General features: G+C 27.2%; 2 protein-coding genes across 7 annotated transcripts; one reads left to right on the top strand and one right to left on the bottom strand.

Moving 5' to 3' along the window:
• The first annotated feature begins 199 nt into the window (after positions 1 to 199).
• Positions 200 to 20,777, top strand: LOC139098882 (uncharacterized). 6 transcript variants are annotated; one of them, XM_070651250.1, is made up of 7 exons: positions 3,987 to 4,103; positions 6,766 to 7,401; positions 10,838 to 10,895; positions 16,982 to 17,263; positions 17,326 to 19,140; positions 19,221 to 19,604; positions 19,829 to 20,777. In XM_070651250.1, the coding sequence occupies exons 2-7, from the start codon at positions 7,240 to 7,242 to the stop codon at positions 19,843 to 19,845; spliced, it is 2,718 nt and encodes a 905-aa protein (XP_070507351.1). In that variant the 5' UTR covers positions 3,987 to 4,103; positions 6,766 to 7,239; the 3' UTR covers positions 19,846 to 20,777. The 6 variants fall into 6 exon arrangements, with proteins under 6 accessions (XP_070507355.1, XP_070507351.1, XP_070507354.1 ...); XM_070651253.1 differs by having other exon boundaries at positions 4,013 to 4,072; XM_070651251.1 differs by lacking the exon at positions 3,987 to 4,103 and adding an exon at positions 4,470 to 4,629.
• LOC139098901 (retinoid-inducible serine carboxypeptidase-like) lies at positions 12,876 to 14,808 on the bottom strand. Its single transcript, XM_070651278.1, has 7 exons — positions 14,654 to 14,808; positions 14,542 to 14,595; positions 14,273 to 14,472; positions 13,883 to 14,209; positions 13,180 to 13,824; positions 13,094 to 13,120; positions 12,876 to 13,030 (listed from the first exon to the last, which is right to left on the bottom strand). Exons 1-7 carry the CDS (start codon positions 14,715 to 14,717, stop codon positions 12,965 to 12,967), a joined length of 1,383 nt encoding a protein of 460 aa, XP_070507379.1. The 5' UTR covers positions 14,718 to 14,808; the 3' UTR covers positions 12,876 to 12,964.
• Positions 20,778 to 21,925: the final 1,148 nt, after the last annotated feature.

Here is a 21,925-nt window from a genome sequence, read left to right as displayed (position 1 = left end):
CATAATTCACACCTATAAAGAATTCATATTACATTTATTCAAGATCATAGTCGGTTTTTGACATTTGAACGCGATATTTTATTTAAATTACATACATGCTGCTTTCAATTAAGTAAATTATAGGTATTAATTAGTATGTATTACACATATTAATTTTTTGGTCCGAATTTGTCCATTTTTTGTTTTATAAATCTGTGTTGTATGTTTTTTTTAAATATTTGAACGATAAAAAAATTTGCTTTGCTCATACAAATATTATTTAACTAATTATAAACTATTGGTGAATACTGATGGAATTTGGGGAATCAACAAGTCGCTTTGCATAAAATTGTTTTGTAAGTATAAATTTCTTAAGTATTATTTAACAGATTAACACATATTAATGTGTGACTATCTTAGTTTTAAAAAGGAAAGATAATTAGATTTTTTTATTTCAAAAAATCAAAATAATTTTTTTGTGCTTTTGGATTTCAAGAATTTAGTTACTTAGATAAGAAAAGGAAACTTAGAACGATATTAAATGACAAAATGAGAAATTTGATATGGTTTCAAAATTTTGGGATATGAATAAAAATGAGGCATGCACATCATTCCTACGTAATCCACTTGAGCTCCAAAATTCGAGTTTCTTCCACATGGAGTCTTGTATCGTCCAGAAAATATTCATTCCATAAACATATAATTTAAGGATGATTCTTGAAGTGAAATATTTGAAATTGTAACCAAATTAAAACTTACAATACTATTAAGCATTAAATGCATATGCTATAATTACAATTTTTCTGATATGATACTTGAAACTTGAGAGCAGTATTTTTTATATTATCATTTTTATCATTAAATAAATATCAAATGCTTGTTTTAGGAAACAAAATTGACGTAAATCGAACGATATTCATATTTAATATCATAAATTAGCGAAGATTGATTTATTTATTTCACTGAAACCCATTAGAGGAATGGAAATGGTTATCTCAAAGTTAACTAAAGCAATTTTAGTGCTTATTGGTTATCTGATAAAACGTTGTAAAAAGAGGAATCTTATTGAGCTAAAGCTCATTCTCATATATTGGAATAAAAAAATTTAGGTTTAATTTTTCATTAAAAGCAGATATTAAGCTCAAATAATACAAAAGTAACAATATAGTCTAATGGTATTTTATACATTTTATGATAAAATCCAAAGTTGATTGCTTGCTTTTATAAATTCTTTGATTTAAAAATAATATCAATTCTTCATTAACTTAATGTACAAGCAATCCTCTCTTCAAACGTATACATAAAAGCTCGAGAGAAATACTTAAAAGTCCTTTTAAAGGACGTAAAAATTAAACTGTAATGAAGATTTATATCAAAGAGTTTTTGTTTGCATTTATTTCTATTGAAATGTCATAAAACAAAGTTTTTTTTTACAAATTTTTAAATGGTCAAATTTGTTTATTAACCATTTTAAATTGAAAATCAATCGTAATTAACACTTTAAATTAATCTTTAATTAATTTTTCTTGAAGCCTTTTCACAATTTCAGGTTCTTATCGCGTTTTCAAAGTGAAAAGCTGCTTATATTGGTATCTGTTCGTTCATACAATCACATAAAATGCTTCAATTTAATTTATTTCCATGCTGTAGCAATAGATTTCCAGAATGAGAATTCGAAAATATTTGAGTGTGTAAAATTTATACCACGGGGAAATTAAAAATAAATGAGATTGAACTCTCTGGATAAACGGAAAAGAGAAACATGCATTTCTCTTGATTTTTCCAAAGAGGGAAATTTTTCTGTTATAGACTTGCAAAATCCATTGATAACAATAAATGCTACTACCTAATTTAAATATATACTTTTTTTCACAAATGTACTATCGTGTTTGTCGCGTTTATGATTTCAACAATTATTCACATATTTGTTAAGTTTCCGTAATTAACCATTTTAAACAAAGAATTTGTTTTAACCAAAATTGAAACTCAAATTTTTTAACAATACTTGACTTTTTGGTTTGTACGATTTAAGCTTTCAATATAATTTGTAGAAATAAGTTGAGATGCAGGTATTAAATATTTATTAATTTATGACTTGATCTCGAGAATTTTTCAATGCCGAAGATAAGAATTTTCTTTTGGAGAATAAGCAAACGTGGCATTTTTTTTTATTTAGGTATAAAGTACATAAATTACAAATACAAATTTTCATCTAAATTTGGCTCTACACTTTTACTACATAATAAATCATATTATAAAACTAAATTTCAGATTCTCAAAATTTAAATATTTAAAGTTTAAAAAATCTAATCCGTGAGTTTTTTCAAAGATTTATTATATTAATGAAGCTTTTATTTGTAAACCCCAAAAAATTGTGTCTTTTTTAATCTTTTTATACATATATATTTTGTAAAACTTGGTAATACTCAAAAAAGGAAGTCTTATAACAGCTTTTATAATGCTTTCCAATCCTTCCCTTTTATTATTGAGTTTGGTTGTTGAAAAGTTAATCAAAGCATTTTAAAGGGGGTGTTCTGAAATATAAATATAACCCCCAGATTTTTCATTCACTTCTACTTTACACTTATCTTTACTTTTTTATTTTAATTTCACCGCATAACAAGCTTTTCTTACACATCATCGCGCTTCTTGTTTCCTTTTCAATATTAAAAGATGAAAAAATAAAATGAAAAAAAGAAGAATTAAATTGAAAAGAAAAAGTGATGGAAGAAAGATGAAATGTTAAGAAACCAAGGGAAATGCTGAAAAACTTTTTGAATTATATTTAAATATTGTTTGCTCTAATATTTTTTCCATTTTATTTTCTTCAAAGAAAGAAAAAAAATCACATACTAATGTTCTTATTTTTCTTGGCTCTGCCTTTGACATTAAGCATGATAAGTAGAAAAGTTATGTTCACAGTGAAACGTCTTTAGTGTTTTTCATTAATACAACGCCAAAAATGAAATGCAGATATATTTATAGCTTCATAATTTAAGCATCAAATCTATTTTATATATAATTTAGAAATATTGAAATCTTGCAAAAATTATTGATACATAATAAATTGAGAGAAATGTGTAGGTATAGTCATTCATATAATAAAAATCATTGAAGTAGAACGACATGAAATTATTGATTGCGTACCGGAAACCAGAACAGAAATAACTTGCTTGAGGGTTTTCTAGCCCATCAATCCATGCATCCATCCTTTCAACCACCTATGTATTTTTATCATTTCCAACGACTATATAAAGTAAAAATATAAAAGTAGAAATGGAAAGAGAGATACAGATGTATGATACACAAGAGAGAATGTGTAAAGGAAAATGAGAACTTTTGCATATTCCTTTAAATAAGAAAACACATTGGGGTTATTATCCTTAGACAAATCATACTTTTCTTTTTTTTTCAAATTAATCAACTGATTATTCGATTGTCACTTATTTATCCATATTGTTTATCAATCCAGTTAAGTTCCAATAATTATGACCTTAATGAAGCAAGAGAGAGAGTAGCAAAAAAGTTTAAAAATAATTCAAACATCACAGTTTTTTTTTCGTCCTTGATTATAGATGCTGTTAGAGAATTCTTTTTATCAAATTGGAGAAAGAGAGCAATGTACTTAGCTTTTAAGTATATCTCAAAGTGCATACAAAAAATTTATTTATAATGATTGCTAACAAACTTTATTAAATCTAGATCTCCAATACATAGTTTGTAGTTTTTTTCGGTAATAAAAGTTAAAAAAGTTCATAATAAAAAATTGTACTGTCTGAGACTACAGAACACTATAAAATTTGGCACTGAAAAATATTTGATGAAAATATAAAAGAAAATCAACTTTTAGGGTATTGTATTTTTTTTAGAAAAAAGAGAATTTTTTTATGAGAATAAGAGTTTAATGAATGTGTGTGAGAGTGAAATTTTCAGCATATTTCCAGACATCTACTACTCTTTTTTGTGCTGTCTCTTTGCTGGTGAATTAAAATCCATTTGTACGTGAAGTTTTACAAGAACGACAAGTAGATGAAGATTTTTTGAATGAATTTAATCAAAAAATTGGGTTAACGTGTTGTTAAAGTGTTCATTGGTACTCGTATCTGCTTTATAGTATATAAAACGTTAGTGTTGTCAAGATTCTTGTATAAAAATTTTAATCGGAAAAAAGTTCAAAGTGAATAGAAAATTTTTTCTTTTTTCATTCAAAATCCAAGGGAAAAATGGGAGATTTGCACCAATACTATTTAAAAGTTGAAAATACTGATGACGTCATAAAATTGTTGCTTTAGTATTGTACACTGGATATTTTTACTAGACTTCCAAATACATTTTATTTCGTATAATATAGTGACTGGAAGTCATAGCCCTGTAAAAATACACACATAAATCTAAAATATCTTCCAATCTTTTTCTCTCTCGTATCACACTCTTTTCTCTCTATTTTTCTCTTCTTTGGCATGAATCGCCGTCGTCATAGATTATGTATCTACTGATAGAAATAATATACAAAATAAAAAATACTTATATTTTATTCGTGAGAGCCGAAAAGAGAAGTTGAAAAGGCTGAAATAAAAAATACAAAAACCAGTTCGTCTAGTAGTATGATTTTTTTTAAACTTGTATAGACACATAATACGTGAAAAAGTGGTATGTTTTGGTGCTACTAAAAATGAAATAAATTTAAAACAAGAAGCCAAATATTGTAAAATTAAAGTTTCAGTGAATTTAGTACAAAAATAATGAAAACGAGCGAAAAAATGATTTCGTGCACAAATCAATAAAAGATGGAAAGTGAGAAAATAATTTCGATTTATTGTGCTCGTTCGCGCTATTGAAGGAAATTGAAAATTTGACATTTCTGTAGTTGTTTATTTTGACTTAAGTTATAAATATATCTTTTTCAAAAGTGTTATGAATTGAAAAAAGAATTATGAAAATTTCAAAAGTCAAAATTTTATTGAAAGTGTAATATGCGCCACAACAAATGTCCAATGGAAAAGTAAATTAATTAAAGGCTATGAAATGTTGTTGAGGATAATAAAATTTCACGACTTTTAGACATGCATAGCTTAAGCTCTTGCAATTAAAAGTATAAATAAATATATATTATACATATTATTTGTGCCATCCTTTATCTTGTCTTCCGATATGTATGGAATATAAATAAAATCAAAGGAATTAAAATTTTAAAAGTGAATAATTATGATTATGAACGCTGGAATATTGTTTGAGTGCTGTATATATAAAAAAATAAAATATTCCCAAAAATACATGAAAATATCGCAAAAATTATTTTCATAAATATCTTCATAAACAATACCTAAAATCTCTTTTTTTTTTGTTTATTTTCGACTTTTTTCTTCATTTCTATTAGGTATTATAATTTTTGAATGCAAATTTTTGATTTAAAATTTAAAGAAAGATAAATCTGAACCACAGACACAAAGTACTACTTATTTTGCTAGTATTCGTTATTCTTATGTGTATTAAGCGGTTTTTGTAATTTATCATATGTTTTAAAAGAAAAATTGGGCTTGAAGATTGATTTGAAAATTCGATACAAATATTGTTTTGATTTCTTTTTATCAATATCCGTTTTAAAATAGCTTCTGAAAACTCATTAGTACATAATGAAAATTAGTTATATAAATCTGGAAAGTGAATGAAATAATAGCAATATTATTTTGGAAAAGAAGATAAAAATACTCAAAGATCAAGGAGCTATTATAATCAATACATAACGACCGATATAACAATATAATTGAACAATGCCAACCAATAACAAAATTCAAAAAACATATATATGCTTTTATGTTTAACAAAAAATCTTTTAAAAATCAATTACTCTGGTGCAGTTATCGAACTGATATTTTGATTAATTTTCAGAATACGAAACAAGATTAAATTAGAATTAGTTTCTTAAAAAATTTGCTATGTATGTCTCGTGAAATTTTTTATTAATTGAAAGGTTGATCAGTTTTTGTGCCTATCTTAAAAAGATTTCAGAAGATATGAAAAGATTTTTAAATTTAAATATGACCTATGTCTATGCATATTTTCAAAAGAAAAAAATACTAACAACTCAGCCTCTAAATTATTTTTTAAAATGAAATAGGTATGTTGTTCCTATTTTTTTTATTTTATCTCTAAAAGCCATCAGTGCCCTTAATCAGAAACATCCTCTAAAACTATTTGAAATGAACAAATGTGTCTTATTCGATTTCACAAAATTGCATTCTCATTTTTCAATTTAGTAATGATGTGATTTAAATTGATATCATTTTCTTTTGTTCTTGTTTCAATCTATTCATGTATAAACAGATTCTTTCTGCTCCATATCATTTCAAGCATAAGTGTACTTATTGTGTATTAGAAACCATTTATTAATAAAAATTCTGTTAATACTAGTTAATGCCAATCTATCTTTCGAGTATATGAACTATATTTTTACTTACCTATTTAGATTGAAATATACCTACATATTCTAAAATTTCGACACATCAACTTGGAATATTTTAATAAATACAGAATCAGAATAATAATAGATAAATGCACAATAAACTATCAGAGAAAAATAAGAGAAAATAGTGTGAAGAGAAACTTACATACTGTATATTCTGCTTGGTCTTTTCAAAATATAAAAAAAAAAATACTAGAACAGATTGTTTTTATTTAAACTCCATACATAAACTATCAATCAATAAAAAAATATATTAAAATAAGATCAATAAAATAAAATTATGCTCATTTGTTTTTTTGTAAATTTGTCTTTTATTCATGAAGGCTAATGAAATCTAAAAAACTAATAAAGAGAAGAAATGGAAGAAAAGTTGCAAAAGTTCACAACTTTATTAAAATCGAGCTACTAATAGAAATGAAAATGGAAAATTAGGTGATCATCTACAAATCTACGGCAAAAAGAAGATAATTATGATTTATCTAAGAATAAATGTGAATGAGAATGCTGGAAAAATGTTAAAGGAAATAAATACTAGTGCAATATTTTTTTGTTAAGGCTTGTCAAAGAAGAGCTGACATCAGATTTCTCATGTGAAAATAATACTTCAAAATCATAAGTTGAAGGATTAGAATAAAAAATTAAACACAAGTTAAAGCTGTAAAAGTTTCAATTAAAAAAAATTTAAAAGTGTTTGCGGAAGCATTTTGGATTAGCCAAAAGTGTTTAATATAAATCTAGTCAGGGTGGCAGCGTCGTCGAAGAGGAAGGCCTCATCAGAAATAAGAGGCCTCGCTATTATGAACGACACAGCCACCACTAACAGACGCGGATCAGTTGATGGTGTTATAACAAGATGTGGATTATGTTCACTTTTATCCAGTCTCTTGAGACGCGCTATGTGCGTTGGATCTCGTCGTGGAAGTGGCGAATCCTATTATCAAGAGCTTGCTGATACTACGGTAAGTCGCATGACATGTTTCTTCTGCTCTTCTACTATTTTTCATATTATACTAAAATCAAAATATTCACGAAGATCATGCTGAAAACAATTCCTGTATACATTTTAACATAACCAAATAACTATATTTTACTGAATTTCCTCTTTTTCCATCCCTAAATCTCCGAAAGCTCTAATGATCGATAAATTAATATCTTCATATTCTGAGGGGTTATGGAAAACTTCAGTTCAAATTTTTGATATGTTTTGACTAAATTAAGTGAAATGTAATATAAACGTTCAGCGGTTGTTCCTAAATATGGAACCAACACTATGATGATTTACGAAGATCATTTAAGTCCACCAAATTATTATTAGCGCTTATTTTGAAAAGATATGTCTAAATAAAATAATAATAATATAAAAAATTATATTTCTGCAAAAGAGAATATTAATATATTTGTTATACAATATAATGTTTATTTGATCTAGCATATGTATGTTAATGCCAAAAACGTTGATTTCAAAAGATCGACCAATTTTCAAAAGATCTTATTGAAACAATAAAAATTTATAATTGTATAAAAATATTGTTGAACCTTTGCAATATACAATACTATTGATTGATATTCTATAAAATGAACATTTCATTGATTCTATTTATAAGTTCATTAATTTAGTGACAACGAAATACGAATTTAACTTATATACACTCATTTTACTTAATTGCGCAATGCTATATAAATGAATTGTACATATTGTGTTGCACATCTAATTATACTCAATTGCACTTATTAGTATGTCTCATGTGCTTAAGCGATTAGAGGTCAATATTTGAATAATACATATATATATATATATATATATATATATATATATATATATATATATATATATATATATATTGTATCAATGAAAATCAAAAAAAAAAAAAAAAGGCAATCAATGAACTCACATGAATTTTCAATTTATCATAGAAGAATTACTTTAGGTCGTATTAAAAGTTTCCTGCCAGATGAGTTCGAAAATTTTTTTTTTACCAAGTTGTTTTCGTTCGAACTTAAGCACAGGGATGTTTTTCACAAACGCACTTGTTTATCCCAGCCAAAAACTTAAAACAATCCCATTTTTCACCATATTATTTTTCCATAAAAAACTAAGATGATCAATAAATTGCAGCTTGCAATTCATATGATTCGAAAAAAGACAAACGAAAAATTGTTTACAAACTTTCATATCGTAAATCGCGTTTGTTTCACAGAGAATAGTTTAAGTAGTACTGCACTAATGTGCCGTGATCTCGTGTGGGGCTAGATGTTCAGAAACACACTAAATTTGTAAAATTTTAGATTTTCTGGTTAAATTTACTAAAAAAAAGTTATCGTTACAAGCAAAATTTTTAGTATGTCGGCCAATAACATGACCTGTTCTAAAAAAAATAAAAATTCAACTCAGGTACTCTCAACTTAAAAATAAATACATATAAGAATAAAAACCTAGTGATATAAATTGCACGTTTCCATAATAATGTAGTACCTTAAATTTCAAATTCTCGAGTACTCATAAATTTATGTAAGTTATAGGTCGACTGAATAGCACAAAAAATTCTATTATTTTTATGCATTGTATAAAATCATTCTTTTCGTAAGAAGGAAAATGTAAAAAAAGCATAAAAGAATTTTCTTTCGTGTTTAAAACAAATGAACATTTATTAACGACTACTATTTTTGATATTAAATAATGTTTTTTTTTTTATGGAATTAAAGCTTCCGTTTGCCCTAATTTTTTTAATTCTGTTTTATTTTTTTAAAAAAAAGTTTTTAAAAATTTTTTTTTTTTAGATTAGTAAACTTTACAAAGAACTTAAGGATTACCGTTAATTTTTTTAATTTTAAAATTATGTTTCACGATACAAAAAATGCATTTAATTATTAAAGGTGTTTTCAAGCTGCTTTGTGTAATATAAAAATTTGGTGACAAAAAATTTGGCACCAGTGATATATTAGATACAAAATATATTACAAAGATTTAACATTACTAAGTAGAATAGTTGAATTTATTTTTGACTTCATCTTTTGGATAATTCAAAAGGAGAGATTCAAAACAAAAATAATTCAAAATGACACCAAAGGGCCTCACTATAAAGCAAACGTAATAAGTGAACGACCATCGAATATTAATTTTTAATTCCACGTAATCAAATCGAATATGAATTCAAATGATACAAAAATATTATATAACCCTGAGCCAAAGCTCTTCTATTAAAAGTTAAATAAAACGAAATTTGTCATGCAAAATATCGACACTTTTGAGAAAAATCAGGACATTTTTAAGTTTGGCACTTTTGGGGTTCTTTTGGACTATTTTAAGTCTTAATATTCAAAGAACTACTTAAATTACGTACGAAACTTGCAAAAAAGTGCAGAAAATAATTGCTTTGGGCTTAAAACCGGACCTTTAAAATGAAAATGTTTTAAATCTGTCAAAAATTCCAATATTTATTCGATTTGTTAAAAAATCGGGACATTTTTAGGCTTTTTCGGGACTCAGCAGCTAGGTAGAAAATTACAGTGGCGTGTCGGCAAAAATACAGCTGATGGCCGCCCTATGTAAATTTAAAAAATGTTAATGCATCAACTGTATTAGTCTTTATTAACATTAAGTAAGAAAACATAATTTCGAGGTGAAATTCTACGCTGTTTTGAAAATATGATTGATTTTGGCATAAATACTGTTTTGATTTTGAAATCATAAAAGTTGAAATTTAGGAATTAATTGAATGAATTCCAGAAAAAAACTTAAATCTTAAGTTTATATAACAAAATCTTAATTGGAAAAGTTTGTCATGAGAAAATATAAGAAAAAAGTGAATGCAATATTTATTTTTTATATTGAAGAAATTTAAATAAAGAAGGTTCGTGTGATTTTAAAAGTTTCTTGATATAAAACTTATTTTTAAACTTTAAACTTCATAAGAATAATCTTTATTTGTGAGTAGTTGTAAAGTTTATTTGTTAAAATCACCAAATTTCATGATACATTTTTAATATCTAGGTAGATTTTTAAGGTTGATAAAAATTTAGAGAATAATGACAAATTTAGATATAGAAACCAAATCTTTGGAACAGCACAATCGAAAAGTTTAATTAAGGAATCTTTTTGCATTACTTCGGGATCATTTGCATCCTAATAATGTTTTAAAATTTAAGAGATTTTATTAAAGTTTAAACCTACTGGTAGAAAATGACACATAAAATTATGGTGGCTACTAAAATAATAATTTGGTAATCTGCACAAAATGGGTTCAATTTTCAAGGATGTTTATTATTTCTTCAATTTCCAATGGTTTTTCGTGAAAAACCATGTTAATTTTCTTCGATCTATATAAATTAGAATACATATTTTAATAAATTGTGTAAATTTTTAATAAATTTTTTATGTTGTATTTGTTATTTCAGGCTCCAGAAGTAGCCACGATGGAAACAACAAACGATACTATTTATATACGCTTGATACGTAAGTAAAAGTTTATTCAACTCAGTAAGATTTGAATTTATTTTGTCATTAAATATCTATTTGTGGTAGTTACTAAGCTTAATTTTGTTATTTAATTATCAAAAACATATAATTAATTGGTAAATCGACAAATTTCGAAGGAAATAATGATTACAAAATAATGTTTAAAAAAATTTAAATGAAAGGAAATTGAAATTATTTGCAAGTTGTATATGAAGGAAAACAATCTTAAAAATAAGAAGAACAAAGGCATTTATTATTTCACAATAATAAAATAAGAAAATTTATAATACAAAGATCTGATATTTAAAGGACACATAATTTTCATAGTCTATTTTTAAAGAATTTGTCATTTTTTTTATTTTTGAAATTAAAAAATGGGAAGAAAATGTGTCATTTTTAATAAATAATAAGTTTTATCAAAAATTAAGTGAGAATGATAAGTAAATACGCATTTTCATCATAAATGATGTTCAAATTTTTTACAAGAATGCTTAAAAAAGAAAACAGATTATTATTTTTCTCAGATTGATGTCATGGACGATTTATTTGCTAATAACTTCATCATTTTTGTACACGGTATATTTTGAAATAATTATTAGGGAACGTTCGTAAATTATGTAACGCCTAGGCGTTAGGGAGTTCACAATAAGGGAGTAAACATTTTAATTAGTATTTAAAATAAAAAAAAAAAAAAAAAACAATTTATATTTAATTTTTATTAATGAATTTATGTTTTTGGGTGCGATGAGCACTTTGAGATGTTGATATTGTTGCCTTTTGATGAAGACGAAGATTTGTCATTATGACGGTTTTTTGTCCAATGGACGATTTGCTTTCACCAAATCTGTACACTTCATGACTAGGGCGGTCATCTGCTGTATTTTTGTCGGGACGCTGCTGTACTTTTTACCCTTACTGCTGTGTCCTGACAAAGCCTTAAAAAGTCCCGATTTTTCAAGAAATCGAAAACTCCATACAAATTTTGGAATTTTTTTGTGCCAAACTTAGAATCAATGCAACGTACAAAGCCACAATTTGTGTCGCGAACCACACAAATCGAATTGGTGTGACTATAACAGCGAAAAAGCATCCGAATCCAACTTGATTTTCCCTTCATTTTAATTAGTGCTTCATTTTAATTAGTGCTTTTGATACAAAAATCTTAAAAGAAGGAGGGGCTTTTTTAGCGTTGCGTAATTTTCGAACGTTCCTTAAGACAGAAAAGTTTATTTTATACGAAAATAAGCTATGAAATTGTGACTAAGAGATCTTAAAAATATTTTCTTGTGATATATTTTCAAATTTTTCTTGAATATCAAAAAAGAAAAAAAAAAAGGTATTTTTGTTCATGTTGTCAAAAGATGTGTTATTTGTAAATCGTAGATTCTACTAGTTTGTGGCAGCGTGAATTCAAATGTGCTACAAAATATTTCTTGTCACTAAGGGTGTCGATTTTTTGGTTTTTCAGAATTTGTCCAAATCCCAAATATCCAAATCCTTGGAAATCCTTTACATAAGAGAAAAAATTATAAAAAATGCAATTTTCATCTTAATTTTTTTAAAAATGGTTTCAAATCCTATAAAATTACAATATTTTACAATTGAAAAACACTAAAAATGCAATCTTTTGCAATGCTACAGAGAAAAAATATAAAAAAAAATCTATTTTATAAAAATTTGGGCTAAAACCCAAGTACTTGGGATATCCCAAATCCTTCCAAATAACCCAAGTACTTGGGATTTGTAATCGACATCTCGACTCGTCAAACTTGATTTCCAAATTTCGAAATTTCTGTATTTTTCCTATTTTTTCAACTGTCTAACTGAATTGATGAATAAACTTTTTTATTTCCTATTGTGTTGTTTCTTGAAGAATTTGAAAACAACTGGAATAAAAATTCAGTTCTAATTCTTCGAAACTTTTTTAAATATAGAAAATTTTAGATACCTAAAAATTATTAATATTAAAAATATAACTTCTTATTGTATTCGATAATTTCGAATTTTGTTTATTTTTTTTAAATTATTTTGAAAAATCGGAACCACTTATAAAAGCATTCATTTCATTAAAATATTGTTGCAAAACTAGTAGTTTCTCTCATCATTATAGATGTAATTCTTGGATTATCTCTCTAAAAATATTAAAAAAATGTTAAAAAATTGATTTTGAAAAAAAATAAAATAAATAAATTTACCGGAGCCATATGTCCTGCACGGTTAAGCTACATGAAAAAAATGGAAAATTTATAAAACGCGAAAATTTTATATTTAAAGTACGTACCCAATACATGCTAAATTTACCATATTTTCGAAGATATCCTTCCAAGTTACCATTTACACTTATACCAGTACGCGGAGCGCTAGCATAATTATCTTTTCCATACCAGTTCATACGATTAACCCATTCTACTGTACCGGAAGTAGAACAAATTAAGTCAAGCTGCCCGTTGTAAACAACCACGTTAACTGAAGTTTCATTTAAAACCTTTTCCACAACATTGACAACAGGTTTCATGAAATCACCAGCTAATGTATCAAATACATAATTTTGTTGTGAACCAAAAATAACTTTATTTGGAAGTTTTAACGCAGGATGTACTTTAGTTTTCATCATTTGATCTAATGATAGTGGCACTGGAGACTCAAAAAGAGAATTTTCCAATCGACGATAGTTTACCATCAATTCATAAGCAGAATCTCGAGGAGTAAATGACCCTAAAATTTTTGCTTCTTCTGATATTTCCCCTCGATAAGGTATGTCATACTGAACATTGTAGAAGTCAATAGCTCTAGCTTCTTCTTCCAATATTACTTCGGTCATATACCATAAATCTGTTGCTAAAGTATATTGTCCTTGTTTAAGAACTCGTTCTGTTCTTTGTGCCATATTGTTAATTTTTTGATATCCATCAACATCTATGAAACCCTAAAATACAAATTTTTTTAAACTTAACATAATGTTTATTGGAAGAACTAATTTATACCAAATTTAATAAGTATGGAGCCCACGATAAAGTATAATCAATTGGAGATGTCCATGCATCACCCAAATATACTCCAACAAGATTTGATTCAATAGTGCCTTGTTGTATTTCTAAATAAAGTTCATATGCAAATTCGATTGCCATTTTTCCACCATATGATTCTCCAAAAATATGCAACGGTACTTTCTTATACTCAGGCAAAACTTCATAAACGCCTTTTAGAAGCGAAACTAAATCTTTTGCGATTTGTTTATTATCAGTTGTAAGAAGACTTATATCATCAACATAACTGAAACCAGTACCAACTGGATTATCAACAAATAAAACCTAAACAGATAATTAATTAAAGTAGAAATAGACGATTAAATTATTTTATTGTTCAAGACTTACATTATGAGTGTTGATCCATGTAAAATTTCTTTCTTGTTCCGCCAAATCAATTGGTCCAAGTATTTCAAAATTCCCATAACCAGTTGAGCTCGATCCAGGACCTCCTTGAAGCCAAAAAATTAGTGGTCTTTCCGTAAATTTTTCCACATTAGCTTTTGTATAATGCATCCACCAAAACATATGAGCTCCTTCTCTTACATCTGTTTTTTTATTAAAAATAAAAGTTTAAATTTCTTATACCATTTTTTTTCTAAAATTTTGATATTTACCAACATATCCCCAATTTTGTGGATTTTCAGCTGGAAACCCGTCATATCTAACTTCTAAAATATTCAATAATTATAAGATTTATAAAAAACCTACTAACTCTTTTGAACTTACCTATAGCCACACTTAGAGATAGTGAATAAAGTACTAAAATCAGTTTGACGATCAAGGCTTTCATGATTACTGTAAAATCTTTAGTTTTTTTTTGTTTAACAACTTATCGCGTTTAAGTCATACAGCCAACTAAATAAAAGCATTGCCTTTCCAATCATAAAGTATCGAATGCTTAAAATTCTTACTAACATTTATTCAGTATGGATAATAATCACACATTTTTTCATTAGAGATTCATCAATACCGGATTCTTATTTTTGAATAAAAACCAATCTAAAAATTCAAACTATTTCCAATGCATTTATCATTGCATACAGGGGCACACAGGATAAAAAAATCCTTATATATATATATTTAACTTGCACTTTTATTTTTATTAGGAATATTGTTACTGAATGGGTCCATGTAGTTAGTCAATCAATCAATTAAAAAGCTTTCAAGTGTGTTTTAATCTTATCAAGTTCTGGCGATATAAATGAAACTCTAGTTTAAATTACCTATACATTTCAATGGCCTATCAAGAAAACTTAATCTTATAATGGATTGGGAACTTATGTGTAACGGAACTTTTATATTTTGTGAAATTTTATATACTCTTAAAAGATTCCGTCCGATTTAGTTTAATATGTTCTTTAACAAAATATTTTGTCATTGCTATTTAATAGGATTACACTTGATAAAGCAATACAGTATAAAAATATTGCTTATATGTATCATAACGGGAATGTATTGCACAGTTAATTTTATTGAATCATAATTTCACTTTTGAACATTTTAATTAAACTTTAAATAATTTATTTAATTGTATACGTAAATAGTTTAACGTTAAACATTTCTACTAGGGATTTCAATACCGGACCAAAATCTCAATCCCGGGATTACGGTATTGGGAAATTCTCAATCCCGGGATCCCGGGATCAATACTGATATTGTATTTTACTCAAAATCCGGTAACAAATTATGCTCAAAACGGTTCAAAACAACTGAAACTAACTAAATTTGAATTAAATTGATGTTGAATTGCCATTTAAAAATGAATCTAATTCAAAAATTGGCTTCTTTAGCTCTACTTTAAATAAGTTTCAATTTCATATTGATTCATATGTAAAAACAGATTCCATGCTTTCATATTCGGGGTTAATTCCGACTAGGATTTTCAATACCGATATTAAAATCTTCCAATATCGGTATTGAATATCAATATTTCATACAAATCAGTTCCGCTATTCAAAACCTTAATCCCAACAAATTTTAACGTCTATAATGATATGAACTGAAAAATTGATGTTAATCAGTTGAGAAATAACTAATCTAATGAAAACGATGATGATTTGTTTTTGGATCAGTATCCGTCTTGTATCAGTCTTGAATAAGTGCAACAAGATATTGTAGAATAAATTGTGAATAAAGATTTTTAATCGTTTTTTAGTCAAAATTTTCAATTTTTAATCAAAAAGTAGAGCTAACGAACAATTTAAGTTCAAGATAAACTATTTCTTTGCAAAAAAATTCAATTTTAAATTTGAATATTGAATGAAAAAAATTGAAAATATTAAGAATTTCTCAATACCGTAATACCGGAATACCGAAATTGAATCCCGGGATTTCGGTATTGGAAAATCGAGCCGAATCCCTTGCCGAATCCCTAGCCGATTGAAAACCCTAATTTCTACACTTCAAAAAAACATTTAAATTTTAGAGAACAATAATGAAGAATTATTTTATGCAATACATTATTCTACAAGTTGTAATATAGTCGAGACGATAACTATTCAAAAAATTGACATTTCTATTGTAAACTATGAGAACAATAAATGCAAATATGAAAAATTCCAATAAATCAACAGTTTATGTATGGTGGTCTGGAGTTTTTGAAAGGCAACCATTTTTTCACATAGGTATATTGTAACCGAAAATCAATTTTAATGGTGATGAAATGAATATAATAACAGATGTCACCTGTTGAATGCTACAAAGTACGAAAGAAAACCGAGAAGCATATAAATGTTTACATAAATAAGTAACGATTGCCTACGACAACAATACGAAAGTAACACGTGAGCCAATCAATATTGTTTCAAAAATACCAGAGACTATTTAAAGAAAAAGGAAAGAAAAACTATTTGTAGATTTTTATCCTTCGTGATGAATAAAATGTATAGTGCAAGGTGCAGAAACTTAAATCACGCATTCAAAATCGTATTATACTTGCTCGAAGAATTGTATTTGATTTATTGTATTGATCTAGAAATTTATCACTGATTAGATTAGTTATATAATATTTTGATTCAATAATGCAATTTTATCTTTATATATATTTAATTTTAGCCGAAGTACCACCATACAGTCGACTTTCATTATCTGACAAAGATCGCCCATTATTAGATGCTTTAATAATAGAGGAAAATACACTAAGTCCGAAAAAGCGTCACGTTTGCAATGGACGTTTTCTAACAATGCATAAAAGGAGACGAAAGAGGCTAACAACCCGTAGTTTAGCATTTGAGCCAGCAATTATTGATGACATATTGCATGGACAAGTAAAATGTGTATTGAGACAAGTTGGCAATTGGCGTTTTAATGCATTCACCTTAGAAACAGTTACTGGAGGTAAAAATTTTTTTGGGTAAATTTCATTTAACACGCTGAAATAAATTTCATGTTCATTTCAGGACGATCATTGCCAGTTTTATGTGTTCATTTGTTTCATCTGTACGGCCTTTTGGACCATTTTAATCTAGATGTAGTTAGATTATGGAAATTATTTAGTCTAATCGAAGAGGGTTATCATAGTACGAACCCATATCACAACTCGATCCACGCAACAGATGTTACTCAAGCTATGCATTGTTTTTTACAAGAAACAAAAATATATGAACATTTGACGCCATTAGAAATATTATCTTCGTTGTTAGGTGCTGTAGCACACGATCTCGATCATCCAGGTGTCAATCAACCATTTCTCATAGCAACATCCAATCATTTGGCTGCTCTTTACGAAAACACGTCTGTTCTAGAAAATCATCATTGGCGTTCTGCGATTGGATGCCTCCTTGAGAGTGGTGTAGCTGAACAGGTAGAGGAATTTCGACATGAAATGGAACAGCAAATAAGCTCTCTCATATTAGCAACTGACATTACTCGTCAACAAGAATTTATAGAAAAATTTAAAGACTTTTTAAACAATAATACATTAAATATGCAAGATGCAGATCATAGACATTTTATATTACAAATTGCATTAAAGTGTGCTGATATATCGAATCCATGCAGGCCATGGGATATATCAAAAAAATGGAGTCTGAAAGTATGTGAGGAATTCTATCGACAAGGCGACTTTGAGCGTCAATTGAATTTACCTGTCACATCGCTGTGCGATCGCCAAACAACAACCGTGCCCAAAATTCAAACTGGCTTCTTTAAATTTGTTGTTTCCCCACTTATGGTTGAGTGGCATCGTTTTCTTAAAACAGAATTATCATATCGTATGATGCGACATCTTAAATACAATGAAAAGCAATGGGATAGTCGATTACAAGCTGAATTGGCTGAAGAAACACGTACTGAAATATCAGATGCTGAATTATTGGAAGAGGATATAGATGAAGCAGATGACGACTCACGAATAGAATATGCTGGAAGTCCTGAAATGATTTTACCTGAAATTAAATCATCTCGCCGAAGTTCATTACAAATTCCGACATATTCATTAAAAGATAGAGAACGCCGTCTTTCTGTTCCAATCCATCCAGTTCCAAAAATAATTCTTCCTCCACGTGATCATATGATGAGACAAGCCGAAGCATTACTTGAAAGTGATGAAAATGAGCATAAATTTGATCAAGATTCATTGTCATTACTCTCTTCAGATAGTGAAAGTGGTCCTCGAGCACGCTCTTCAATAGAAAGTAATGATAATGAACGCCCATTGAGTGCTGAAAATCTTTTACCCGATTTAAATATTGCATCAATGACTGCAAGTGCATGTGCCGATAAACTAAATATTGTAATGCATGGATCAACGAATTTCCCACAGCATATGCTTGGTGTAACTAAACATTTAGTACGTCAACAAACATTTCCACCGTTACAGCCATATGTGAGAGCTCGATATATGTCATCAACGGCTGATCTTGGAACGTGTCCAGAAGCATTACTTGAAAGTCATTCTCCAAGTAGTTCATCAGATTCACCAGGTGAAAATGAAATGAATGTAATTTCATGCAAAAAAGACTTAAAACGTGAAACAGACCAATCTTCCGAAAAAGCATCAAAACTACCTAAGCTTTCCATTGGACTAGGACAAAAAGAAAATTTAGATCCATCTATTCATAGAAAAGGATTGACAAACCGCAGACGAGGTTCTGCACCAGTGACTGTCGCGCTTCCAACAAAATCTGGTGATCAAGATGTCTCCCTATCTTATGTAATAAAATCTTCCGAAAAATTTCGTAGATGTTCAGTTCCTGTAGAAACAATAACTTTAAGTAAGTAACTTTACATGATTTTAAAGTCCATTGCTCGTGATTGTTGCTGTAATTATTAATCTCAAAAAATTAATTTCAAGGTGCCAAAGATTTTGTAGGCACAACATCGCAAGAAAAACTTACTCATCCTGTGATATCATCATCTACACCCACAACACAACAACAGCAGCAACAACAGCAATATCAGCAGCATCGTCGCGGATCAGTCCCATGCGGAAGTGTGAACGGAAAACGAAGAAATCAGAAAAAATTTTTACGACGTCGTTCGTCAAGTGGAACACTTGAAATTTTAACGCCAATTGTTAGCGAATCAATGGAATCAACATCAAGCAATAATGCTAGTGGTAATTCTGCATGGTATAAATTCAAAAAAGAATGGACAATTACTCGTCGTTCTGATTCAGAAACACTCCTAACGAAAAGACGAGGTTCTCTTCCAATTGAAGTTCTAGCAATAGGTTTGGGTGAGTAGTATTGTCTTTTTGAGAGAATTTTTCGAAAAATCTGTAGTTGAATTAAATTTCCCTTTTATTCAAAATTGTGAAAATGATGAAATATTTATTGATAAAGCAAATTGCAGCTCAATATTTGTAAAATTATTTTTTGATTTTTTTCTCGAAAAGTTCAAATATTTGCAGTTGATACTTTATTACTGAGTCATTTTTTTAATTTTAATTAAATCACTTAGGTACTTTACGACATTAAACGAAATAAGGATGGTGTATTTTTGACTTCATCATAAGCAGCACAAGAGATTGAAACAGATGGGATTTTTTTTAAATAAGATGGGATTAATGGAAATATTAGGAATATTTAATCTGAATGATATAAATATCTTAATGAATTCAAAAATCATCTAAGAGTCTCATAAATTTAATTAATTTTAATAAGGAGCCATGTAAAACGTCCATTTGTTGAAAATTCTTGGATCTTAAAACCATAAAATTTACTACAAGTCTTCTGTTAAAGGAAAAAAAAATTATATTAAATTTTCTTTAATAAAAATGAATAAAAGTTCAATAAGATTTCAAAAGCACAACAGAATGACTGAAAAGTTCAATTAAAGACATTTGGCACAAAAAGAAAACATCATGTAAGAAAAATAGCAATTGTTTGTTATTCAACAATAATTACAATGATATAAGTATGTGAAACCGATAAAATATGAACATTCGTTCATATGTTCATATGAATACTGCTTGAATTTATCATATTTTACGAAATTAAAGGAAATTTTTCGTTCAAATTTTTAACATATATTTTTTTTTTAACTTTTTTATCTTTATTTTATTATAGTTGATTAATATATAAGTTTTGATATAATATACGATTACAAGAAGAAAAGAATATTAAGTTTTAATGTATTTTACAAAAATTAAATGTGGGAAATTTATTGCAAATAAATTTGATGAAATTTAATTAGCATTATAATATGATAAGTAATATGAAAATTGTGTCTATTGTAAAAAAAAAACGTAAAAAGGCATTTGACAAAAAGAATTCTTTTTCTTCTGGGCAGGTCCCATCATAATAGTTATTAATAGTATAAAAAAAAATAGTAAGTAAGGATGTTTATATAAAAGATATTCAAACAAAAAATGAGAACTAATAATTAATAAATGAATGATTGTGTAAAACTGATATAAAATTTATAGGAATGAAACGCATAATTAACACTTAATAAAATGAGAAAATCAAATTAAAATATAGGATGATGTTTGTTAAAAATTAGGATCTTTAATAGTAATGCAGTAGATAAGAAAATTTTTTCCTCTCTTACTTCATTACTATATACACCCAAATATTAGTTTTTGTGTATTAAAATGCTCAAAAATTAAATCTTGATCTTTATTGTAGCTCATATGTATACAATAAGTGACGAATTTCACAGTTTATTTATTTTTTTTTTATCTAATCTTATGTTTGTTTAAAATTCAATTCGGATTACTGAATATTTACTTTAAATCTTATTTGAAAATGTATGCTACATACATACACACATAGTGCAGCATATTTCAATTTCTTCCGTCATTTCCTTTCACAAAACATTAACTTAAAATCAACTTTCATGCTTGAAAGCTTGACAAAGATGTTATAATATTAACAAACATATTCCTGTTAAAATAGATATGTATAAACGAACCCTTTCTTTTGGATATTTGCTTTGATTTAAAACATAAGATAAATTTTATACGCTCAAAGGAATTTTGATCCCTTTCAACAATTTTTTCATAGAAAGAAATACTTTTAATTTCATTTTGACTTTCTATACCTTTCAGCAATAAACTCTTTATTTCTATTTCGTAGCATTTCTTTTTTTTAATTGCCCAGTTTTAAATCAATATTTGAATATTATACTAGGTTATAGCAATTCTTACAGAAAGTACAAAAATCTAAATAAGCAGATTAAAATTATATTAAATATTTTTACTGCCTTTCATTCCTTTATGATTTTATTTTTTTTATTTTTGAGAATTTTTTTCTTTTTTTTAATAACCTAAAAAAATTCCTTTAATATTCCTTTTTTTACATTTCAGCTTTATTCAAAATTTATAAAATAAGATTATTTATCAATCAGTTTATAATTATTTAGGTTCCAAAATATTTGCAATTAATATTAGGACGAAAAAAAAACGATCTGCAAGTGCATCGATGTCAATCTACACACTTATGGGTAGTTTTTTTTAGTAAAGTTTAAAAATTAATTTTTAACAAAATACCTAGACAATTACCTAATAAATTATTATGTATTTTTTTTTTTTTTATTTTTGCGATATGAAAATCG

Source organism: Chironomus tepperi, unplaced genomic scaffold (assembly GCF_022539635.2).
Source record: "Chironomus tepperi strain 1889 unplaced genomic scaffold, CSIRO-AGI_Ctep_v1 contig_454, whole genome shotgun sequence".
In the NCBI taxonomy this organism is placed as follows: Eukaryota; Metazoa; Arthropoda; class Insecta; order Diptera; family Chironomidae; genus Chironomus; species Chironomus tepperi.
This window is presented reverse-complemented; position numbering and strand designations above follow the sequence as displayed.

What these genes read in the sequence shown, in the direction of transcription:
- LOC139098882 (XM_070651250.1), top strand. Translation starts at nt 7,240, where the DNA reads ATGAACGACACAGCCACCACTAACAGACGCGGATCAGTTGATGGTGTT. An exon ending in AAGAGCTTGCTGATACTACG is followed by an intron (nt 7,402 to 10,837) that starts GTAAGTCGCATG and finishes TTGTTATTTCAG; the next exon opens with GCTCCAGAAGTAGCCACGAT. An exon ending in TGTAGAAACAATAACTTTAA is followed by an intron (nt 19,141 to 19,220) that starts GTAAGTAACTTT and finishes ATTAATTTCAAG; the next exon opens with GTGCCAAAGATTTTGTAGGC.
- LOC139098901 (XM_070651278.1), bottom strand. Translation starts at nt 14,717, where the DNA reads ATGAAAGCCTTGATCGTCAAACTGATTTTAGTACTTTATTCACTATCT. An exon ending in ATCTCTAAGTGTGGCTATAG is followed by an intron (nt 14,596 to 14,653) that starts GTAAGTTCAAAA and finishes TGAATATTTTAG; the next exon opens with AAGTTAGATATGACGGGTTT. An exon ending in CATGGATCAACACTCATAAT is followed by an intron (nt 14,210 to 14,272) that starts GTAAGTCTTGAA and finishes TTATCTGTTTAG; the next exon opens with GTTTTATTTGTTGATAATCC.